Source organism: Dioscorea cayenensis, chromosome 19, assembly GCF_009730915.1.
Source record: "Dioscorea cayenensis subsp. rotundata cultivar TDr96_F1 chromosome 19, TDr96_F1_v2_PseudoChromosome.rev07_lg8_w22 25.fasta, whole genome shotgun sequence".
Classification (NCBI taxonomy): Eukaryota; Viridiplantae; Streptophyta; class Magnoliopsida; order Dioscoreales; family Dioscoreaceae; genus Dioscorea; species Dioscorea cayenensis.
In genome coordinates, this window is record NC_052489.1 from 20,824,763 (window position 1) to 20,843,619 (window position 18,857).

The 18,857-nt window shown below is 35.8% G+C and overlaps 1 protein-coding gene across 1 annotated transcript; it reads right to left on the minus strand.

Moving 5' to 3' along the window:
- Positions 1 to 12,533: 12,533 nt before the first annotated feature.
- On the minus strand, positions 12,534 to 14,435 carry LOC120250612 (cation/calcium exchanger 3-like). The gene has a single exon (XM_039259435.1). The coding sequence runs from the start codon at positions 14,329 to 14,331 to the stop codon at positions 12,682 to 12,684; it is 1,650 nt and encodes a 549-aa protein (XP_039115369.1). The 5' UTR covers positions 14,332 to 14,435; the 3' UTR covers positions 12,534 to 12,681.
- Between the last annotated feature and the right edge of the window lie 4,422 nt (positions 14,436 to 18,857).

Sequence of the window (18,857 nt, forward strand, 5' to 3'; positions counted from 1 at the left end):
CAATTCTATTTTGTACTAATTACCGGTGCAGGTTTGACCGTCCTACTTTGTACTAAGTACTTTATAATAATTTTTTACTAGTGCAGGTTTGACCGTCCTATTTTCTAATATTTTGAGATTTGTATTTTTTTTAGAAAATAAAATGTAAAAAAATTATAACTTAACTATTACTTTTTAATATTAAATTTAAAAATTTTTAAAACTCCTTAACGGCAGCCATGATTGGCCGTTGAGAATTTTTTTTTAAAAAAAAGAAAGCGAGAGAGAATTTTCCACTTTCTAATTTTTTTATTAAAAAAAAAAAGAAACGGGAGAAACTTCCAGTTTTCACTTTTTTTTAAATAAAAAAAATAGAAGACGGGAAAGCTTCTCCAGTTTTCTATATTATTTTGAAAAAAATAAAAAGATTGAAAATGGGAAAACTTTTCCCTTTTCCCACAAAACCAGCATTCTGGTAAATAATCCAAAACATGCATATTTTGGTTTTTTTTTTTTGCAATATTTTAAAAGAAAATCCTTGTAGATATTCTATTGCTGAACGAAAGTCTCACGCCTCTAAATCACACGCCGAAATAGAGAAACAGACTCCTCTACTTCTATAGCGGCTAGAGCTAGAGAGGAAGAGAGAGATTGGGTATTTTCTCAGTAGAGAATTAATTGATCCTTTCTAGGGTTTGAGAGAAGTCATATTTATAACCACTTCATAAAACATAATAAACATTATTCAATTATGAAATATGAAACTTCATAGCGTGATAAATATTATCATATGAATTCTATTAGAAATATGAGTACTAATGTGATTAAAATCACTTTTGTCTTTAAGTCATTATAATTTTGATTAATCATTCAACTCCACCAAATTCTAATCAAAATTTAAATTTAAGACAAAAACCCTAAACCAATTTATAATTTCACTCATCTCATGAAATAAAATTATAAATTGACAATTTTACTCAACACTCAAAACAAGACTAATTCTTAATCCTTTTAAACATGACTCCTTAGTTTCATTTCAATTAGCAATGGGAGGATACCAAAGGACGTGAGTGATACCTAGCCAGCCCTGTGGCTCCACGTCATAGCCCAATTGAATACGAATAAGTAGATCATTATGAACCTTTCCGATTATGATTACCATATGTGTATAAACGCTTCATTCTTGTATTCCAACCAAATGAGAGCCATGGTAATTGTCAAACTCACTAAATTCGATCGTATGCAAATAACCATAGTATAGTAAGATTATCAAACCACCCTTCATGTCACACACAGTTAGTTTGACTGTCTTGACCAAGGTCTTCTAATCTCACATACTTATAATTTCATAAGATACTAACTCATTTACTTCTGAGAAAAAGAATTTTTTCCTGGTGATCACTCGCAACTGCTACTTGTCCGACATAGCCGCACTTTGAGGTTGACCCTACCAAAAAGTAAACTAAGTCTAACGATTCTGATAACAAACTAGACGTCATAAGCACATTATGATCATGATACTCTAGGTCTAAGGTCTACTCATATGATCATAATCAACAATCTTAATCATTGATTATCAAAGAATAAAACCCATGTGATTAGATTGTTGAGAGTCATGTTTGAATACACCAATCCTAGTGATGCATTTATGACATATGCTTCTACTATTCTATAGTGTTCAACTAGCAGTCTTTGTCAAAGTATATGCCATATAAATGAAATCCTTATGAAACTTTGACGCCCAATTAAAGATTCTCCAATTTGTGAACTATTTAAGTGTATAAGTAATAAACCCTTCTAGTACCTTCCTCTTTATCGTACAAATAGAAAAAGGTTTAACTTAATACACATGGACTATGATGTTCAAAACTAATTGAAAATGTCATCACAAGATTTATATGAACATCAAAATAAATGGCTATTATTAATAATAAGAATATATAATACAAATGAAATGTTCTAATACAAGTATCCTATTTGGCATTCGAGGGCATAATCCTAACATATATATGCCAATATTTTATTAAAGACTTGTTTGGCTACTTATAAGTAGCTGTAATATATATGGTTTTATATGTAATTAGCTATTTGGTTTATGTAAAAGCTCTGCTTATATATAAATGGACTTAAATCTCACCCACTTTTATAGTATTTCAACTTACAATAAATTTTTCTTGTAAGTTGAAATGCAATAAAATAAATATATTCGCTCACTATCATATTTAATTATAAAAACATATAATAAATTTCATTTTCTTTAAATATAATCATAAAAACATTTTTAAGTCATAAAATTAAAAAAATATTAAATATTTTTATAATCAAGTTGAAATATAGTATTTTCACTCACAATATAATTTTATTTATTGGTGACCAAACAACCCTTAAGAACAAGTTACATACATGGGATAAAAATGGGAGAAAACAAAAGATTAACAACAAAAATAGAATTACTAGAAATATAATTTTTAAACCAGAATATATGCAATTTCTGTTTAATTGACAAATAGTGATGTTGTTGGAGTGTAACATTAACATGGTTGGTTAACTAAATATCTTATATTATCAATTGCCCTTTTATGAAAATGACTTTATCTAATTGATGTCAAATATATCAAAATTCATACCATTTTGATTCAAATAGCAAAGTTGTTATTTATATATTTATATATATCTACATACCTACATTCAAAGATAGTTGTATATTATTTTCCTAAGCAAGGGTTGGAAAGATAAGCACATGAAAATATTTTATTTTTGAAATTTTTAAGAAGTTGATATTTTTGAAAATTTAATAAATTCGAGGGTCATTTTAGTCCAAAAGAGTATAATAACAATGGTACAGTTTGAAAAAAATTCAAAGTTCGCTCTGAATGTTAGATTACCATATATGAGTTAGTAATCACCAATAAATTTACCAAAGTAATTAAATTTTGAGGATGCAGCATTCTCATCATAACCAACCAAATGAGATAATCTTACAATATTTGGTCCAAATTTTGGAGATAATATGGTATTACCCCTAACTAAATATCACTTAAGAGTGAAGAAAATGTTGAAATAGAGACAAATTATCAGTAGACAAAGATACTACTAGACAGGAGCGGAGCCAGAAATTATATAGGGGGCGAACTACAAGTTTTAAAATAATTAATTAACAAAATTTTTAAATAATAAAATACATTTAAATTTTTTTATAACAATAACTAAAATTTAAAACAAATAATTAAAATTAATTAATATATCAAAATAAATATTTTTATCAAATTTAGATTTTTTTGTATGATTCTACTATGGGCGGCTTAAGATAACTAGATGTCTATAACAAAATTTTAGAATTATTTAGATTTTATTTTATTAAATACCTATTTAAGATGTTTGTTTATTTTTCACATACTACTAAGCTCATGATAAAAGGATATATTTAAAATTTGTGTATTAAACTCAACAAAGTAAAACTCTAATAAAAAAATTGTAACAGTATAAAAACTACAAAAGCTATTATTTATAATTAAAAGAAATAAATATTATATTAATTTTGGATAAATAAATGCATAAATAGAATTTTGAAAAGTTAGTTAAGTAAAATATGACTAATTAAACATTAAAATAAAATATTTAATATTTAAAAATTTAAAAATTAACTAAGATTAAATTACATTCATTAAATATTAAATTAAAATGTTTTGTATTATGATAATTATTGGTAGTCTTTCAAAATTTAAGTTTTTACATTATTATTTAAAAAAATCTAACGATGAGGATTTTAAAAAAAAAACTAAGGCGGTGTTTGATTGCCCTTTTTTTCACTGGAAAAATTTTCTACGGGTCATTTTTCAGTTAAATACGTTGTTTGTTTGCCAAAATTTCCAGTGAAAAATCTTTTCACAAACTTATCACATGACCCTATTTTCCCTCAAATCAGTGGAAAATTTTTCCCGAAAAGTTTTCTAGGGAAAACGTAAGGGCTATGTGAAAAAATAACGTGCGATTAAAATGTTTAAAATAACTTTTCTTTTAAAAATTTTTAAATTTTTTTTCCTTTTCTTTTAAATTGTTTTAAAAAAAGATAAATTATATAACATGATAATATTTTAAATAAATTTATCCAGAACAAATACCGCGGCATTTTGTTGATAAGATTCAACCCCTATTTATAATTTTAAAATAATTTTTCTTTTAAAAATTTAAAAGAAAAGTTTTTCCTTTTCTTTTAATTTTTTTTTTAAAAAAGATAAATTATATACCTTATAATATTTTAAATAAATTTATCCAGATCAGCATTTTGATAGTAAGATTCACGTAACGCTATTTATAATTTTCATAATTTTTTAAAAAAATTTCCATGGAAAATATGACTTTTTACAGGGAAAATTGATACAATCAAACAAATGAGGTTTTTTACATGGAAAATATTTCATTTTCCGTGGAAAATAAGAGCAATCAAATTTTTTAGCTAGAAAATAATGCCATCAAACACTGCCTAAATTCATTGCTTGGCTTTATCTTTGAGTTGATGTTGTTATAATTTATGATAGTAAAACTATAGATAATATTTTAAATTAAAAAAATTCTCATTTACAAGCATATGTAATTTAATAATTTATCTGAATTCATTTAAATATTTTTTAAAATTAATTTTTATAAATTATTGACATTTAAGATCTTATTAATTGCAAAATAACTGATATTTAAATATCTTTGAAAAATAATAATTTTCATTTAAACTTCTATTTAAATTAATCATAATTTAAAAATTTATTTATGTGTATTTATGCATACATGTATAATTGATTTCATATTAGATATAGTCTTCCTCCGTAGCCTCGTCTGAACAGTGTTCCCGACCATGAGATTCCTCTACAATTCTCGTGAGAACTACTCTGACTCGCATGCAGAACCAAGCAACGCTTGGCCTCCACGTGGCGGATCTCGCGGGGGTTTCTCCGGCAAACACCGCAGGAACTCTCGCCCCCAGACCTCACACCCCTTCCCCCCCTACAGAAACCTCTCCTCTCGGCACAATCTAGCTCCGCAGAACCCTCAATTCCCCAAGAACTCTCCGGTGAGAGAGGGCACCACCTATGCTGATGCTACTCGATCCCCGCCGTTGGAACCTTTAGCCACCTCTCACCTCGCTCCCCTGAAGAGAAGACGTTTACCAGACTCTGTAGAGCGTTGCTCTAAATGCTTGAGAACTGGTCATAGGGCTGATGAATGTCGACACCAACTCACCTGCAAACGTTGCTCCGGCGCCGGTCACCTCGCCATCCGCTGCCCACTCCGTTCTCCTCTTCATCGTCCTGACTCCAAGAAGGCTAGAATCCGCTCTAAAAATTTCTCTCTAGAAACCTCCCACTTGAACCCCAAACCTCGGAGTTCCACCTCTGAGCTCAAACCTCTCCTTCATATTCCTGCGAGACCCAACAAGACCTCTCTCCGAGTCTCACTACCTATCACTGAAGCAATTCTAAAGTCGAAGGAAGAACTGAAGAAGATGGTGATCATCAGGGTATTATCCGGTAATGCTAGCGTCCGCTCTCTTCATGACTCTCTCCCTCAGTGCTTGAACACCGACCTCTGTGAGCACATCACTCCCTTCAACAACGATTTTATCCTCACTTTATCTTCCTCCAAAGATGCAAAGAACGGCCGTAAGAGAAGCCCCTATAACTCTTATCACTACCCATGGTCCTTGCTCGCATTTCTCCACATCGACTGGACTGACTCGGCTCCCACGCGGTGGCCGCCGGTAACTACAACTGGATCAGGATCACGAACCTCCCCCTTCACTGCTGGAACTGGGATTCCATCGTCGACATTCTCAAACCGATTGGAGACTTAATTTATGTCCAGAAGAAGGAGCACGTTACCTTGGAGCATCTCCGAACTCTCGTGAGACTTAAATCCTCGATCTCCTTCCCGTTGGAGATCACGGTGGACGTCGGAGTTAGGAGTTTCATCGTAAAATTTGAAGACGACGGAGTTCATACTCTCCGTTCCAAGCTTGTGCAAGGCCCGACGTCTCACCCTCCGGCTCATCTCCGACCAGCTCAGCCCTCCAGCAACCCCATCTATGTGCCCAAATCCGATAAGGGCAAAGCACCTTTGGTGCAACCTCCCGTAGATATTCCTCCTGGCAAGGCCGTTGAGCACTGCTCCAGCCTCGGCCTCTCTACTGGGAGCACCGTTAGCGGATCTCAGGGAGGTTCTTTGCCTCCTTCTTGTGACCGGCTGATTGCCGGAACCCCTGAGCTCCCATCGGCATCTCGCGAGTGCGCAGGGGGACAGTTTTCACTGTCGCCATGCAGTGGAGACGTGATGGAGGAGCCTCCTACGGCCGTCCATCTGCCTCGTGATGATCTCCCATTCATCCGATTTGGAACCTTGCCCTTGTCCTCTCTGCCTCGAGATCAGGCCCCCCGTGATTCCTGCACTCCACGTGATTGTGTCTCTGATTCTCTTGAGAAGCTCCGAGATGATAACTCCTCCGATCGGCCAGCTCATCGTAATCAGCACTCTGATCAAAATCCCACTCTCCATTTTGATGAGATGCCTCGAGATTCATCTAGCCTTGATCACAGCACACTCACCTCTTTAAAGCTCTCTTTGCCTCGTGATAAGAGCACACCGGATATTCTCTTTGACACAGATTTATCTTATCAAAATAAGCAACATTCTAAATCACTTAACAATTTATCTGATAAGGCACCACTACCAAGTGATTTTCACACTTCACAACCTAACCCTGATTATGGTCAGGGTCCCTCTCTTGAATCTGCTATACAAGGAATTACCCCTTCTCACCTGCAAGATAATCCTCCAATTATACCTATCCCTGAGGGTTATAAATGGATTTTCTTTTATGGAGGATGGACCCTGGTGCCAAGCATCAACTCTGAGAAATTCTATGATCTTGATCCCATTCCACAGATTTCCCCAGAAGATAACCCTTCTGATGAAGAACTTCTCGACTGGGGGGAAGACGAGACCTTTCTTGACCAGGACATGGTTGATCCTGAACTCCTCCCTGAAGACAACTGCATCGATCAGGAGGATCATATCTCCCCACATATTGACACTGCACCAGTAATTCCTGAGTCCCCAAAAGATTTTTCAAATCATCTCCATACCAGTTCCAAACAGCTTAGAAGAAGCGAGAGACCCAAGAAACCATCAGGACGATGGAGTGAAGACGCTGGGTTCGTTCCCCATCCCCCTCGATCTTCTAAGAAGAAAACCTCTGAAGATCCACGAGAAGGTACGCCCTCAATCATTAATTCTGTTTTTTCATCCTGGTCAGATGCTCAAATTATTAATTACAGTAATTCCTGTGGCATTAATTTTCTTGGTTCCCCTAATCACAAAAAAAAATGCATAGACAAAATCAGGTCTTCCGAAGCTGATAGGAACTCCAAATGCCCTACAGCCCTTGGGTCTCCTTCGAGACCTAATTAGACATCCCCTGTTTTCATGATAATTTTATGCTGGAATGTCAGAGGTCTTGGCAGACCTTCTAAACGCCATTTAGTGAAAGATGTTATCTCTAACTCCAAAGCAGACATCATCTGCTTCCAAGAATCCAAACTCCAAAACATCCATTGCTCTCTTTGGAGAACAATCGGAGGCTCCAGCATTGATTCTTTTGATTTCTTACCAGCCCAAGGCTCCGCTGGTGGAATTATTATCGCCTGGAATAGCTCGCTTCTCGTCGGTAATCTCTTTCATAAAGGATCCTTTTCCATCTCCATCAACTTCACTAATCGCTCCGATAACTCCTCCTGGATCTGTTCTAGCGTCTACGGACCTAATACTAGATCCTTAAGACCCAACTTCTGGAATGAACTCCGAACTTTAAGAAACCTCATTACTTCACCTTGGATTATCTGCGGTGATTTTAATACTATCTTTTCCTTTGAAGATAAAAACCTTGGTATTTCTAATCCTAGAAATATCACCTCCTCCCAGAACCTCCTTTGTGATCTTGACCTAATCGATCCCCCTATAAATGGGAGAAAATTCACTTGGACCAATGGACAAGCTAACCCTATCTGGGTCCGACTTGACAGATTTCTCTACTCGCATGATTGGACTTCCTTATTTCCTAGAACTAATCAATTTGACCTTCCTAGATTCGGCTCAGATCACTCTCCTATCTGTCTCGAATTTGGAAACCACTTTAAGCGTCCCCGGTTGTTCAAATTCGACAGTTCTGGTACACCAATCACCACCTCACGAGCCTCATTCATGATTGGTGGCTAGAACTAAACCCGGTTGGCTGCGGAGCGTTTGTCATATCCAAAAAATTGACTCTACTTAAATCCAAACTCCGTATTTGTTCCAGAAACACTTTTTAAGCTCCTAAGATCCTTAAATGCAATCTTCTGGCTGAACTTCACTCCATTGATATCATTGGTGAATCTAGACCTCTTTCTGAGGAAGAGTCTAACCGTCTTTCCCAAATTCGTTCTGAATTATATAACATATTAAATCAAGAAGAGATTTACTGGAAACAACGATCCAGAATTACCTGGCTTAAGGAAGGAGACTCCAATACCAAATTCTTCCACTAGTTTGCTAATGGCAGGAGAAATAAAAATCTTATCCCTCGTATTCTTCAGGATAGCCGTTGGATCTCTGGTAACGAACAAATTGGAAGATTCTTTTCTAATCACTACCGCTCGGTTTTTGGTACTGCTTTGTCAAACAGATTTCTCCTTGACTGGCACTACCTCTTCGGCTACAAGGAAAGAATTGATCTTTCCCATCTTGAATTACCTTTCTCCTCTGAAGAGATCAAACTTGCCGTCTTTGGTCTTCATCCCGACAAATCCCCTAGTCCGGACGGCTTCCCTATATTTTTCTTTCAAAAACATTGGACCATCCTTCAACCCTCAATTGTCAAACTTTGCGAGGACTTTTATGAGGGAACCATTAACCTCGAGCATATTAACTGGATTCACATTGCCCTCAACGCTAAAAACAACTCGCCCTGCACTGTATCGGACTTTCGTCCCATCAGTCTTATCAACTCCACATGTAAAATCATCTCCAAAATCCTTGCCAACCGTTTAAGTTCGGTAATCAGTTTGCTAATTGATGACTCATAATCTGGATTCATCAAGGGCAGGTGTATCGCTGAGAACATTGTTGGCGCTCAAGAAGTCATTTTTAACCTTCAAAAAAGAAAACGTCTGGGTCACATTTTCAAAGTGGACTTTGCAAAAGCCTTTGACTCCCTTGATTGGAACTTTCTGCTTGAAATCCTTGCCGCGAGAGGCTTTGGCCCTAAATGGCTCTCCTGGGTCAACTCCATCCTCTGTTCCGCTAAGGTGCAGTTCCTTATCAATGGAACTCCCCAGGGTTACATTCGTTGCAAAAGGGGTCTGAGACAAGGTGATCCTCTTTCTCCCCTGCTCTTCGCCCTTGCCACTGATGTCTTAAGCGCTATGTTCTTTCACGCTCTAAACTCTAAAGTTTTAATCGGCGTTCCCCTTAATTCTTCCGATAGCATCTGTCACTTCCAATACGCAGACGACCTCCTAATCTTTTCCACTAGAGGACATGAAGACCTTCAAATAATCAAACTAATTTTGTATCTCTATGAGGGGTCTTCTGGCTTATCTATAAATTTTTCCAAGAGCTGCCTATATTCTTCCAACTATGGCTTCCAACCTCATCACTCCTCTGCTAGAATCCTTAACTGCTCTCGTAGCAGTCTCCCTATCACTTACTTAGGAGTCCCTCTCTCTGGTCGTCGTCCCAGAAGACTTAACTGGGAAAAACTCATTGGTATGGTTCGTTCCAGGCTCACTTCTTGGAAAGCTAGTTATTTATCTCTTGGCGGTCGCTTGACCCTTGTCAACTCTGTCCTCTCCTCCATGCCCGTTTACTGGATGTTGGTTTTCAAGCTTCCTGCTTGGGTGATCAAGGAAATTGATATAATCCGGAGAGACTTCCTTTGGCGAGGCCCTGGTCTGGGCCCTAAGGGTATCAGACTAATTGCCTGGAACAGGATCACTAGACCTAAAGACATGGGTGGTTGGGGTATACTTAACCTCCAAACCTTCAACATTGCTTTACTAAGTAAGTGGTGGTGGAAATTATCTGGCAATCCAACTGGTGGTTGGGCCAAATCCATTCATGCTAACTACACTCTCAAAGATACAAACGGAATCTTATTTCACATTCCTCCTAGGAACAAATCTTTCTTCTGGGCAGGTGTGACTCCTATCCTCCACTCCTTCCGTTCTTGTATCTCGAAATTGATCAAAAGTGGCTCCAACACCTCTCTTTGGTTTGACCGCTGGCATGATGGAATCCTACTTAAAGATCGCTGGCCTGACCTCTTCAATGACTGCACTGATCCTTGGATTACCATTCGGCAATTCTCCCAGCTCCTTACCAACAATGAGCAAATTTTCCGCACTGTCACGCCTGACATGTTATCTCCTATCATAGATATTATTCCTGACTGTTCTCTTGAGCAAAGCGATGTCTACACTTGGAACCTGGAAAATTGTGGCACTTTCACTGTTAAATCCTTTTATAAATTCCTCATAGATGGAGGAACCCGCATCCCTTTGTACCCACTCTTCTGAAAGATCCGTTGCCCCAGCAAAATCACTCTCTTCTCCTGGCTGGCTGGCGAGGACAAAATCCTCACTTTATCCAACATCTTCAAGAAGGGCTACAATTTTCAATACTCCACTGATACTTGTGTCCTCTGTCACAATTCCTCAGAGATGCTTCATCACCTCTTCCTTGACTGTGAATTTTCTAAACGTATTTGGGCGTTCTTCTCTCACTCCTTAGGCTCGCCTTCTCTTCCACAATCCATTCCCTACTTATGGACTTCCTGGATCTCGTCCCTCGCTCCTCAATCTCAACCTCTTTGGGACCTTATCTCCCGTGCAATTTTGTGGAACATTTGGCTTGAAAGGAATTCTCGTATCTTTCAATTACTTGCGTTGTCACATTTAAATATCATTTTTAAAACTGCTAATATGCTTCTATTTTGGTTCCCAACAGCAGCAGATAGACATCAACAACCTCTTACTGAAGCTTCTCAAAAAATCAAGCGCTCTCTTGATTTCTTCAGCGCTAGGGCCTCCAACTCTGCAGGGCGAGCTGGATCGCATAGCGTCCCCGGGATTAGTCGACCCACTGTTCTTCTAGTCGGGGCTCGAGGCGCTAACTGGTGCCTTCACCTGATTAGATCCTTTTCTTCTCTCTTTCTTTTCCCTTTTCTCTCTTGCACTTGTACCCCCTCACTTCTGGTGAGGGTCTTATCTTCCTTGTACTGTTTTTTCACTTTTAATAAATCAGTGGTTTATCCACTCTTAATCAAAAACTAAATCAAAGCCTTGATTTTTTTCTCAAATCCCTAAAAATAATACACATTAATCAATCATAGAAATTTTTTTACAAATTTTTCTCAAAAATTTTTTTGAAAATAGGAAACTCAGCAAAAATTATATAATAAATGAGAAATAAATAAATCAGTCAACTAAAAAATAAAATAAAAATAAAGTAAAAACTTAAATATTTAAAAATATATTAAAAAAAAAACTCTGAAAGGGCGGGTCAAAGGGAGGGCCGGAGGGGGAGGGGGACGGGGGACGGGGATGGGCGGAAGGGTGGGCGCGTCCCCCCCTTAAAAATTATTTAATAAATAAAATTAATTATTTTTGGAATTTTTTTAACAAACCCGATATAAGATATGTGTTACTTATTTTACATACTAACATGATAGGGGTTTTAGTTTATAAAAAAAAAATATATAATTGATTAAGTATTAAATTATTATATTAAAATAATAAGGTTTTAAAAAATTTTAAATTTTAAATATAATATAAGACCTCCAATGGATATTAAATTAAAAATTTTATATATCAATTTATTATACCAAATAATTATTATAATTCTATTGATAATGTTTTAAAAAATTTAAGGTTTAACAGTACTATAAGGCCTCTAATAGCTTTTAAATTAAAAATTTTAAATAATAATTTTTTATAACAAATTGTTTATTATAATTACCATGATAAGTTTTAAAAAATCTTGTAAGTCTTAAATATAAAAGTTAGTATGAGAGCATCCAAAAGGATTTGTAGATAAGTTCAAAAAAATCAACACTGTTTTTGATATTTGTGAGGGAGGCCTTCAAATGGAGTGTATTTGCATACTAAAATTCACATAATTTTGATCCTTATTATTTTATGTTCGTGTTTGCCAAGATGCACTCGTTTGCCGGATCTAACAGTCCACATTAATTTGAGCCAATCCTAACACAAAGTCAGCTAGTTTACATACCTAAATGTCCCACACGCGCACGGACGTCATTATCATCATGCAAATGATAATGACACTGACGTTAATACTGGATGCATGAACCACGGCAAAGATCAAGCCAACCGCCACTCAAGTCTTCAACAAATTTATCAAACTTAGTCATCAAAGCTGATTTTTATAACTGAAAAAATTACTTTTCTCAACCACCAATTTAAATTATAATATATAAATTAAATGATACAACTTTCATTCAAGTTTAATATATAAATTGGAATTTCCTCCAATTTGTGGTTTTAAACCTTTATTTAATTAGCTCACATGCGAATTATACAGATGTTAGAAACAACCCACAATACAAGTTAATTTACAAATAATGTTACAAAAAGAGGAGAAGAAAAAAAGAAACACTCAGAGATGGAAGAAGTCTTCAATCTGCACAATTCCAAGATACTCACTAATTCTTAAACAAAGAAAACAAGCATAGATGGCAAGGAGACCAACACCCAACACTCTGTCAAGCTTCATCTCCCTGCTTGGCACTATCACCATAGCCCAAAGAATTCCAGCAATCAAGAAAACCAAGGTCTCAAACAATGGCTTCTCCTTTGGGATCTCAAAAGATGAAGGGTATACCCTCCAAGATGAGAAAACAAGGGACAATCCCAGCCCCACAAGTGTATTAAATATAGGCCCTGCATAACATCCAGAGATTGCAACTTGAACTCCATCTTGACCTCCATTAACAGCCATGGCTACATTAGCCATAAGATCACCAACAGAGTTGCCCCAAGCCAACACAGTCAGTCCTAAAATTGAAGGACTTATCCCAAGTATAACCCCAATTGAGACCAGAAGAGAAACAAGCTCCCTTGCAATGATGTAAGCCCAAACTACACTCATTAAAAACCCTCCAGCAAGCCATGGAAACAAGCACTTTGTTGGAGGACCTGAACTTTCAGTGCTCTCAAATGCAGTGATTCCTAACACCAACCCTGCCACACCACCCAACAAGAACACTGTGATGCTGTTGTCTGATCCAATCTCGGCTAATCCTGTTTGAGAATTCCAAAGAGTTGCCAACAGCAATGGGGATAAAACCACTGAGGCAACTGCAAATGGTTTTGACCATCTTTCTTCAGATACATCTGGTATTGTTATTCTTCTTGGAAGATAAAGTGGTAGCTCTATGAGCTGAAACACCAGCTTCAAGTATCCATGACATTCCTGAACTGTTGTTATGCTTGTCCTCTCATTGCAAACCTGTTCTTCTACTTTGATTCCTTCAAGAAGTGGAACTCCCATTTCAACTTGTATCTTGCTACAAAGATGGCATGTGGAGACAACAAAAACATAGACAATGTAGAGACAGAAAAAGCACAAAGACCCCCACAAATTGATGCTTCCAATGAGCAACATCACAACAAGAGAAGATAAGACCAGAATGAAAAAACCAGTGTCTCTTAAGAAACTAGACTTATCAATTGTAACAATAGAGGAGGAAGAAGTAGAAAGGGTGAAGGAGATGAACAAAGTCATAACTCCAACAACCACTGTGGTGACAAAGAATGCACCTCCAAGGACACTGCTGATCCCAACCTCCCCTGCACCAGAGCCAGCAAAAGATACAAGACTTGAAAACACATCAGGGGCACCATTCCCTAAGGACAGCAAGGTGACACCAGCTATGGAAGGGGAAAGTCTCAAAACTCTAGATAGCTTCTCCAAAGAGGAGCAGAAGTATTGGGAAGCAGTGTTGCCAAGAAGGTAGAACAAGACTAGAAGCCAGAGGAAAAGAAAGGTGTATCCTAAGATTGGGTAGCTCTTACAAGAGCAGTAGTAGATGTAGAGGTAGTCTACGTAGCCTTCAGGAACATATTGTTGGTTGGATTTGCAGACTTCTTGTGGGGTGGTGGTGGTGAGAGAACGAGGATAAGCAGTGAGGAAGAAGGTGAGAAGAATTAGGAAAGAAAGGTTGAATAGGAAATGAATGAAGGAGTAGCCATTGATGACCATAGTTTGTTGATTGGTTTGAAGAGAAAGAGAGGGGGGAGAGAGCATTAGGTTTTAGAGTCAGGGATAAGACATGTTGGTTAGAGGAACTGTGGGAGAAGGTGGGTCGGTGGCAAGAAAGGAGAGGTTTGAGGAGAGGTTTGAATGGATGCTTTTTGATGGAGTTAATAAGAGTTCCATTTCTTTAGGGGTCATTATATAATGAGGTTTATGCCTTTCGGGGTTCACTGACACATGGCATTTTGTGGGTGCATGTGTCTAGCAATTATGTTTAGTGAGTGGAAGATTTGAAACTTTATCTAAAGTCAAAAGTGTGATTTTAATTTTTCTTTTAGACACGCAAAAGGGTGATTTTATTATCACATTTTGATGATAATTTTAAGATTGTCGGTAATTACTAATGACACAGATTTTTAAATGAATTCTTTTTAGATTGTATAAATTTGCTGAGAAATTATTTATATATTTTTCTAATTAAAAATTAACTAAAAATATATATATATATGTATATTTTACAATAACTACGAGGTGTAGTTACGGTGGTTTAAATAATTTTCTAGAGATAAATCCCTAGTCTATCATTGTTGTTTTATATAAAAGCTAAATTATTATTTACACTCAAATTTTCATTAATTTTGGAAAAAAAATTATAAATTGATTTTTAATTATAAAATATTTTATAAAAAATATATGGAGTGTGGAACCGGGGGAGCATAAGATTTTAATATTTGTATTGGCTATGTTTATATTAATGTTGAATAATAATAATTTGCTTATGTTTTACAAAGACATAATGCCGGTGTGCAATAGTGTTTTGGGGGAAGTTACATGATTTGAGCCCACGCAGGCTTGAATCTTATGTTTTGCATAGTTTTTATGCTATGTTTGGATTGAGGGCCGGTGAGGAAAAGTAAAGTAAAGTGAGGGTTTTGGAGGTCAGAGTCGGCCCTTCCCTCGTTTGGATTGATATTTTTAATTTAACGAAGGGAAAGAAAAGATTAACTCTGACCATCCTAAACCCTCCGAAACCCCCCTTTTCTTGGCCCACCGATTTGGGGTGCCGAAGAGGAGAACCTCGATTTTAAAATTTTTTAAAAGATTTTATTACCTTTATTTTTTTTAAATTAATTACATAACACCACTTCATAAGTTTTTTCTTTCACTTTTTTCAATCTAATTTTAGGACCCGTTTGGATGGGGGTAATGGAGCCCTAGGTATGGGAAACATTACCCCCATCCATCTATACCCATGTTTGGGTACCTTTAGACATGTTCAGAATTCTAAGGAGGGAGGCATGGGATGGCTTTCAACTGGCTCTTGTCATTACCCCTCAAATTGGGGGTAATGCTTGGATTGAGATGACAAATGACATTTTTGGCCTTCTTGGTTTAACCTCCAACCTCTTGTCTGGCTTCATCTCTTCTGAAGCCGCCACCCTTTGTGCTTAGATCGACGTCGTCAAGCTCTAGTCTGAACTCCTCACCGGCCTCTTCCCCGAACAACTGGTCTCCTCGTCCGCCGCTCCGCCTTCGACATCGTTGACCTCACTAGCCCAACTCCTCACCGACCCCAGCCTCGACCAAGTCTATCTCCTTGTCCGCCTCTCCGCTGCCGGCGTTATCGAGACCAGTCTAGCCTCCTTATCGGCCCCATCCCCCGACCAAGTCGGTATCCTGGTCCGCCTCTCCACCTTCAACGTGGTTGACCTCCACTCCGACCTCCTCATTAGCCCCATCCCTAACCAACTCCATCTCCTCATCCGTTTCCCCGCCTAACCGGCTCCATATCAGAACTGAAGACCAACAACACCGGGAGAGGAACCACCATATCGAGAGAAACAGATCTGGTCGGTAGATCTTCTTCGCCATTTTTTCTTCCTGATTTTGCAAACTAATTTACATTGTCTCACTTCCTCTATTAGAAGCCAACCTAAGAAACGATCATCAGAGAAAAAACGACACCGGGAAAAAATCAGACCTGGTTGAAAAACTTCAGGTATGTGCTCTTCATTCATTTCATCTCATGGTCTCATCTATTCTCTGTTTTTCCCTTGTCTATTTATCTGTTGTTAGGATTTTGCTTTGAATTTATTATTAATAAGAAATGCAAAATATTGGTTCAAGTTCACAAACTAATCATTGGAGATTGTTTTAAAACTATTTTTCTGAAAACATTTTTCTCATTTTTTTCCTTGTTTTTAGAGAATGCTAGTATCACATTAGATAAAATGTACCCCATTTCTTAAAAAACTTATTAAATCTGTATTTTAAAGCTTCATGGTAATATGCTTATATATATATATATATATATAAACTAATAGGATTTTATTTTTATAAATCTTATCAATGGGCTGTATATTTAAATTATATGTTTGTTGGGATTAAAAATCTTATCTTGTGGTTTAAGTATTTGGACCGGAGGCCTTTTTTTTTTTTAGATTCTCTATTAAATAGATTCTATGTTATTTATAAATTATATAATATGATATAAAAACAATATTTACATATTTTTCTAACTGACATATATATATATAGTTTTAAAATTTATTTAAATGTCACTATTAAGATGTATGAATATATAACAATGTTATGAAAAGAATATGTGTGTAGTTCTCCAAACAAGAATGTCTTTGTTCTTTCATAGAGGACTATACTAGGCATTGATTCCGAGCTTAAGTACTAAGAAACATAGTATGGTTTGTTAGGATATATTTGGCTAACAAAATTTTAATTAGCAGCATTGGTAAAATTTGTTGGAATATTAACTATTGTATAGGATGAAATTTTTTTCCTCAATTATAATTGCATCTATTTTTACTTGTAAAGCTGTTGGAAGCATGCAAAACTTCATAATTTCCTAACATAAGCAATATGCAGCTTAGCCTGGTTTAGTTTGACTGATTTCTGTATTTTTATGCATTCTTGAATTGGATCTAATTTTGAATTTGTTAACTTTTCCATACAATCTTAAATTTCTTCTTGCTCTGGAGATAGATTATATGCTCATGTTTTTGTTAGTGAGTCATGTTTGAATGACCACACCTATTTATTTTAAGTATACATTGATTCACTCTGAGATGTAAGATGAGCTTTTTAAACTCTTAATATATATTCTATTTGTTTTCTCTATGCATATCATCTAATAACCTATATTTTGAGGGGGTTTTGGGGATTGGGACGTGATCTTATGTTCTTAAAATGTGGGAATTAGACGATCAGCTCGGAAATTTTAATGATATTTTTAAAAAGTATATAATCATATATTTTATTTGAAAATGCCATTATAAATTTATAATTAATAATTAATGATATATTTTAATTTTAATAAATTTATTTAGTTATCTGGATCATTTTGTGAACTTGTTATCTCACATTATATATTATTTTTTTATGTTCAACAAATTGTATAATTTATTACTTACATGATAATAATTCTCCATCTTGGGCTGGAATTACTTATAAGTTTATATTTAGTTAATATTTTTTTTTTTAATGTGAAGAGGTTTAGACTCCAACCATGGAAAAGATAGTGCGTTGGTATTCTGTGTTATTTGGTGAACCTTTGAATTAAATATAAGTTGTGTATCAATTTATTAAATATCAGTCTCCATGGTTGTTGAATTTGACGTGTGGCTAATAATAATAATAAGATAATTAAGAAGTTTTTTTTGGAAGTACATGATAAAATTGATAGTAAAATTGTAATTCTTAATTACTTTACAATGTAACTTAAAAAATTATCGTTTGTAAAAATGTAATTCTTAATTTCTTTTGCCATAGATTTGTTCTTTTTGGCATCTCTATAAACAAGATAGGATAGTGACAATTGACTGTATTTCATGTCTTTGCACATCAGTACTACTGAGTGTGTTTCATGTCTTCATACATTTCAAACATAATCTTATTGTGTGTTTTTTTTTTTTTGAATATATGCTCACAGCTTAGATGGACAATATGGAAGGACTCCAACTATATTATTTAATGTCCATATGTTATATATTCCTACTGAACGTCATGATTGCTTCATATGCAATAAAACGGAGCAATATACGAAATAGTATATATGGTCCAACATGAGATTGAGACAACCTCTGTTAGGCGACGTAAACAATATGAATACTTTCGTCGTGTGGTATACGAAAGCGATATTCAGTGTATTGATAAGCTACGCATGGATCGCCATTGTTTCCATAGTTTATGCCAATTGCTAACCATTACTGGTAGTTTACGTGGTACAAGAAATGTCTTGGTTGAGGAGATGATCGCAATGTTCTTGAATATCGTGGCACACCATGTCAAGAATAGAGTAATTAAGTTTGATTTCGTCCGATCTGCTGAAATAGTTAGTCGTCATTTCCACGCGGTTTTAAAGGCAATCACACTTTGTCATAAAGTGTTATTAAAGAAACCCGAACCTGTCCTCGATAATTCAATTGATTTTCGGTGGAAGTGGTTCAAGGTAATAATGCTATGTCCACATGTTTCTTTTAAATGGAGCAAGCATAGCAATGGATTATAAGAAATAACTTTTTCTTTTTGCAACATAGAATTGCCTTGGAGCACTAGATGGAACA

Bases quoted from the DNA above. Each gene is read 5' to 3' on its own strand.
- LOC120250612 (XM_039259435.1), bottom strand. From the start codon at position 14,331: ATGCTCTCTCCCCCCTCTCTTTCTCTTCAAACCAATCAACAAACTATG.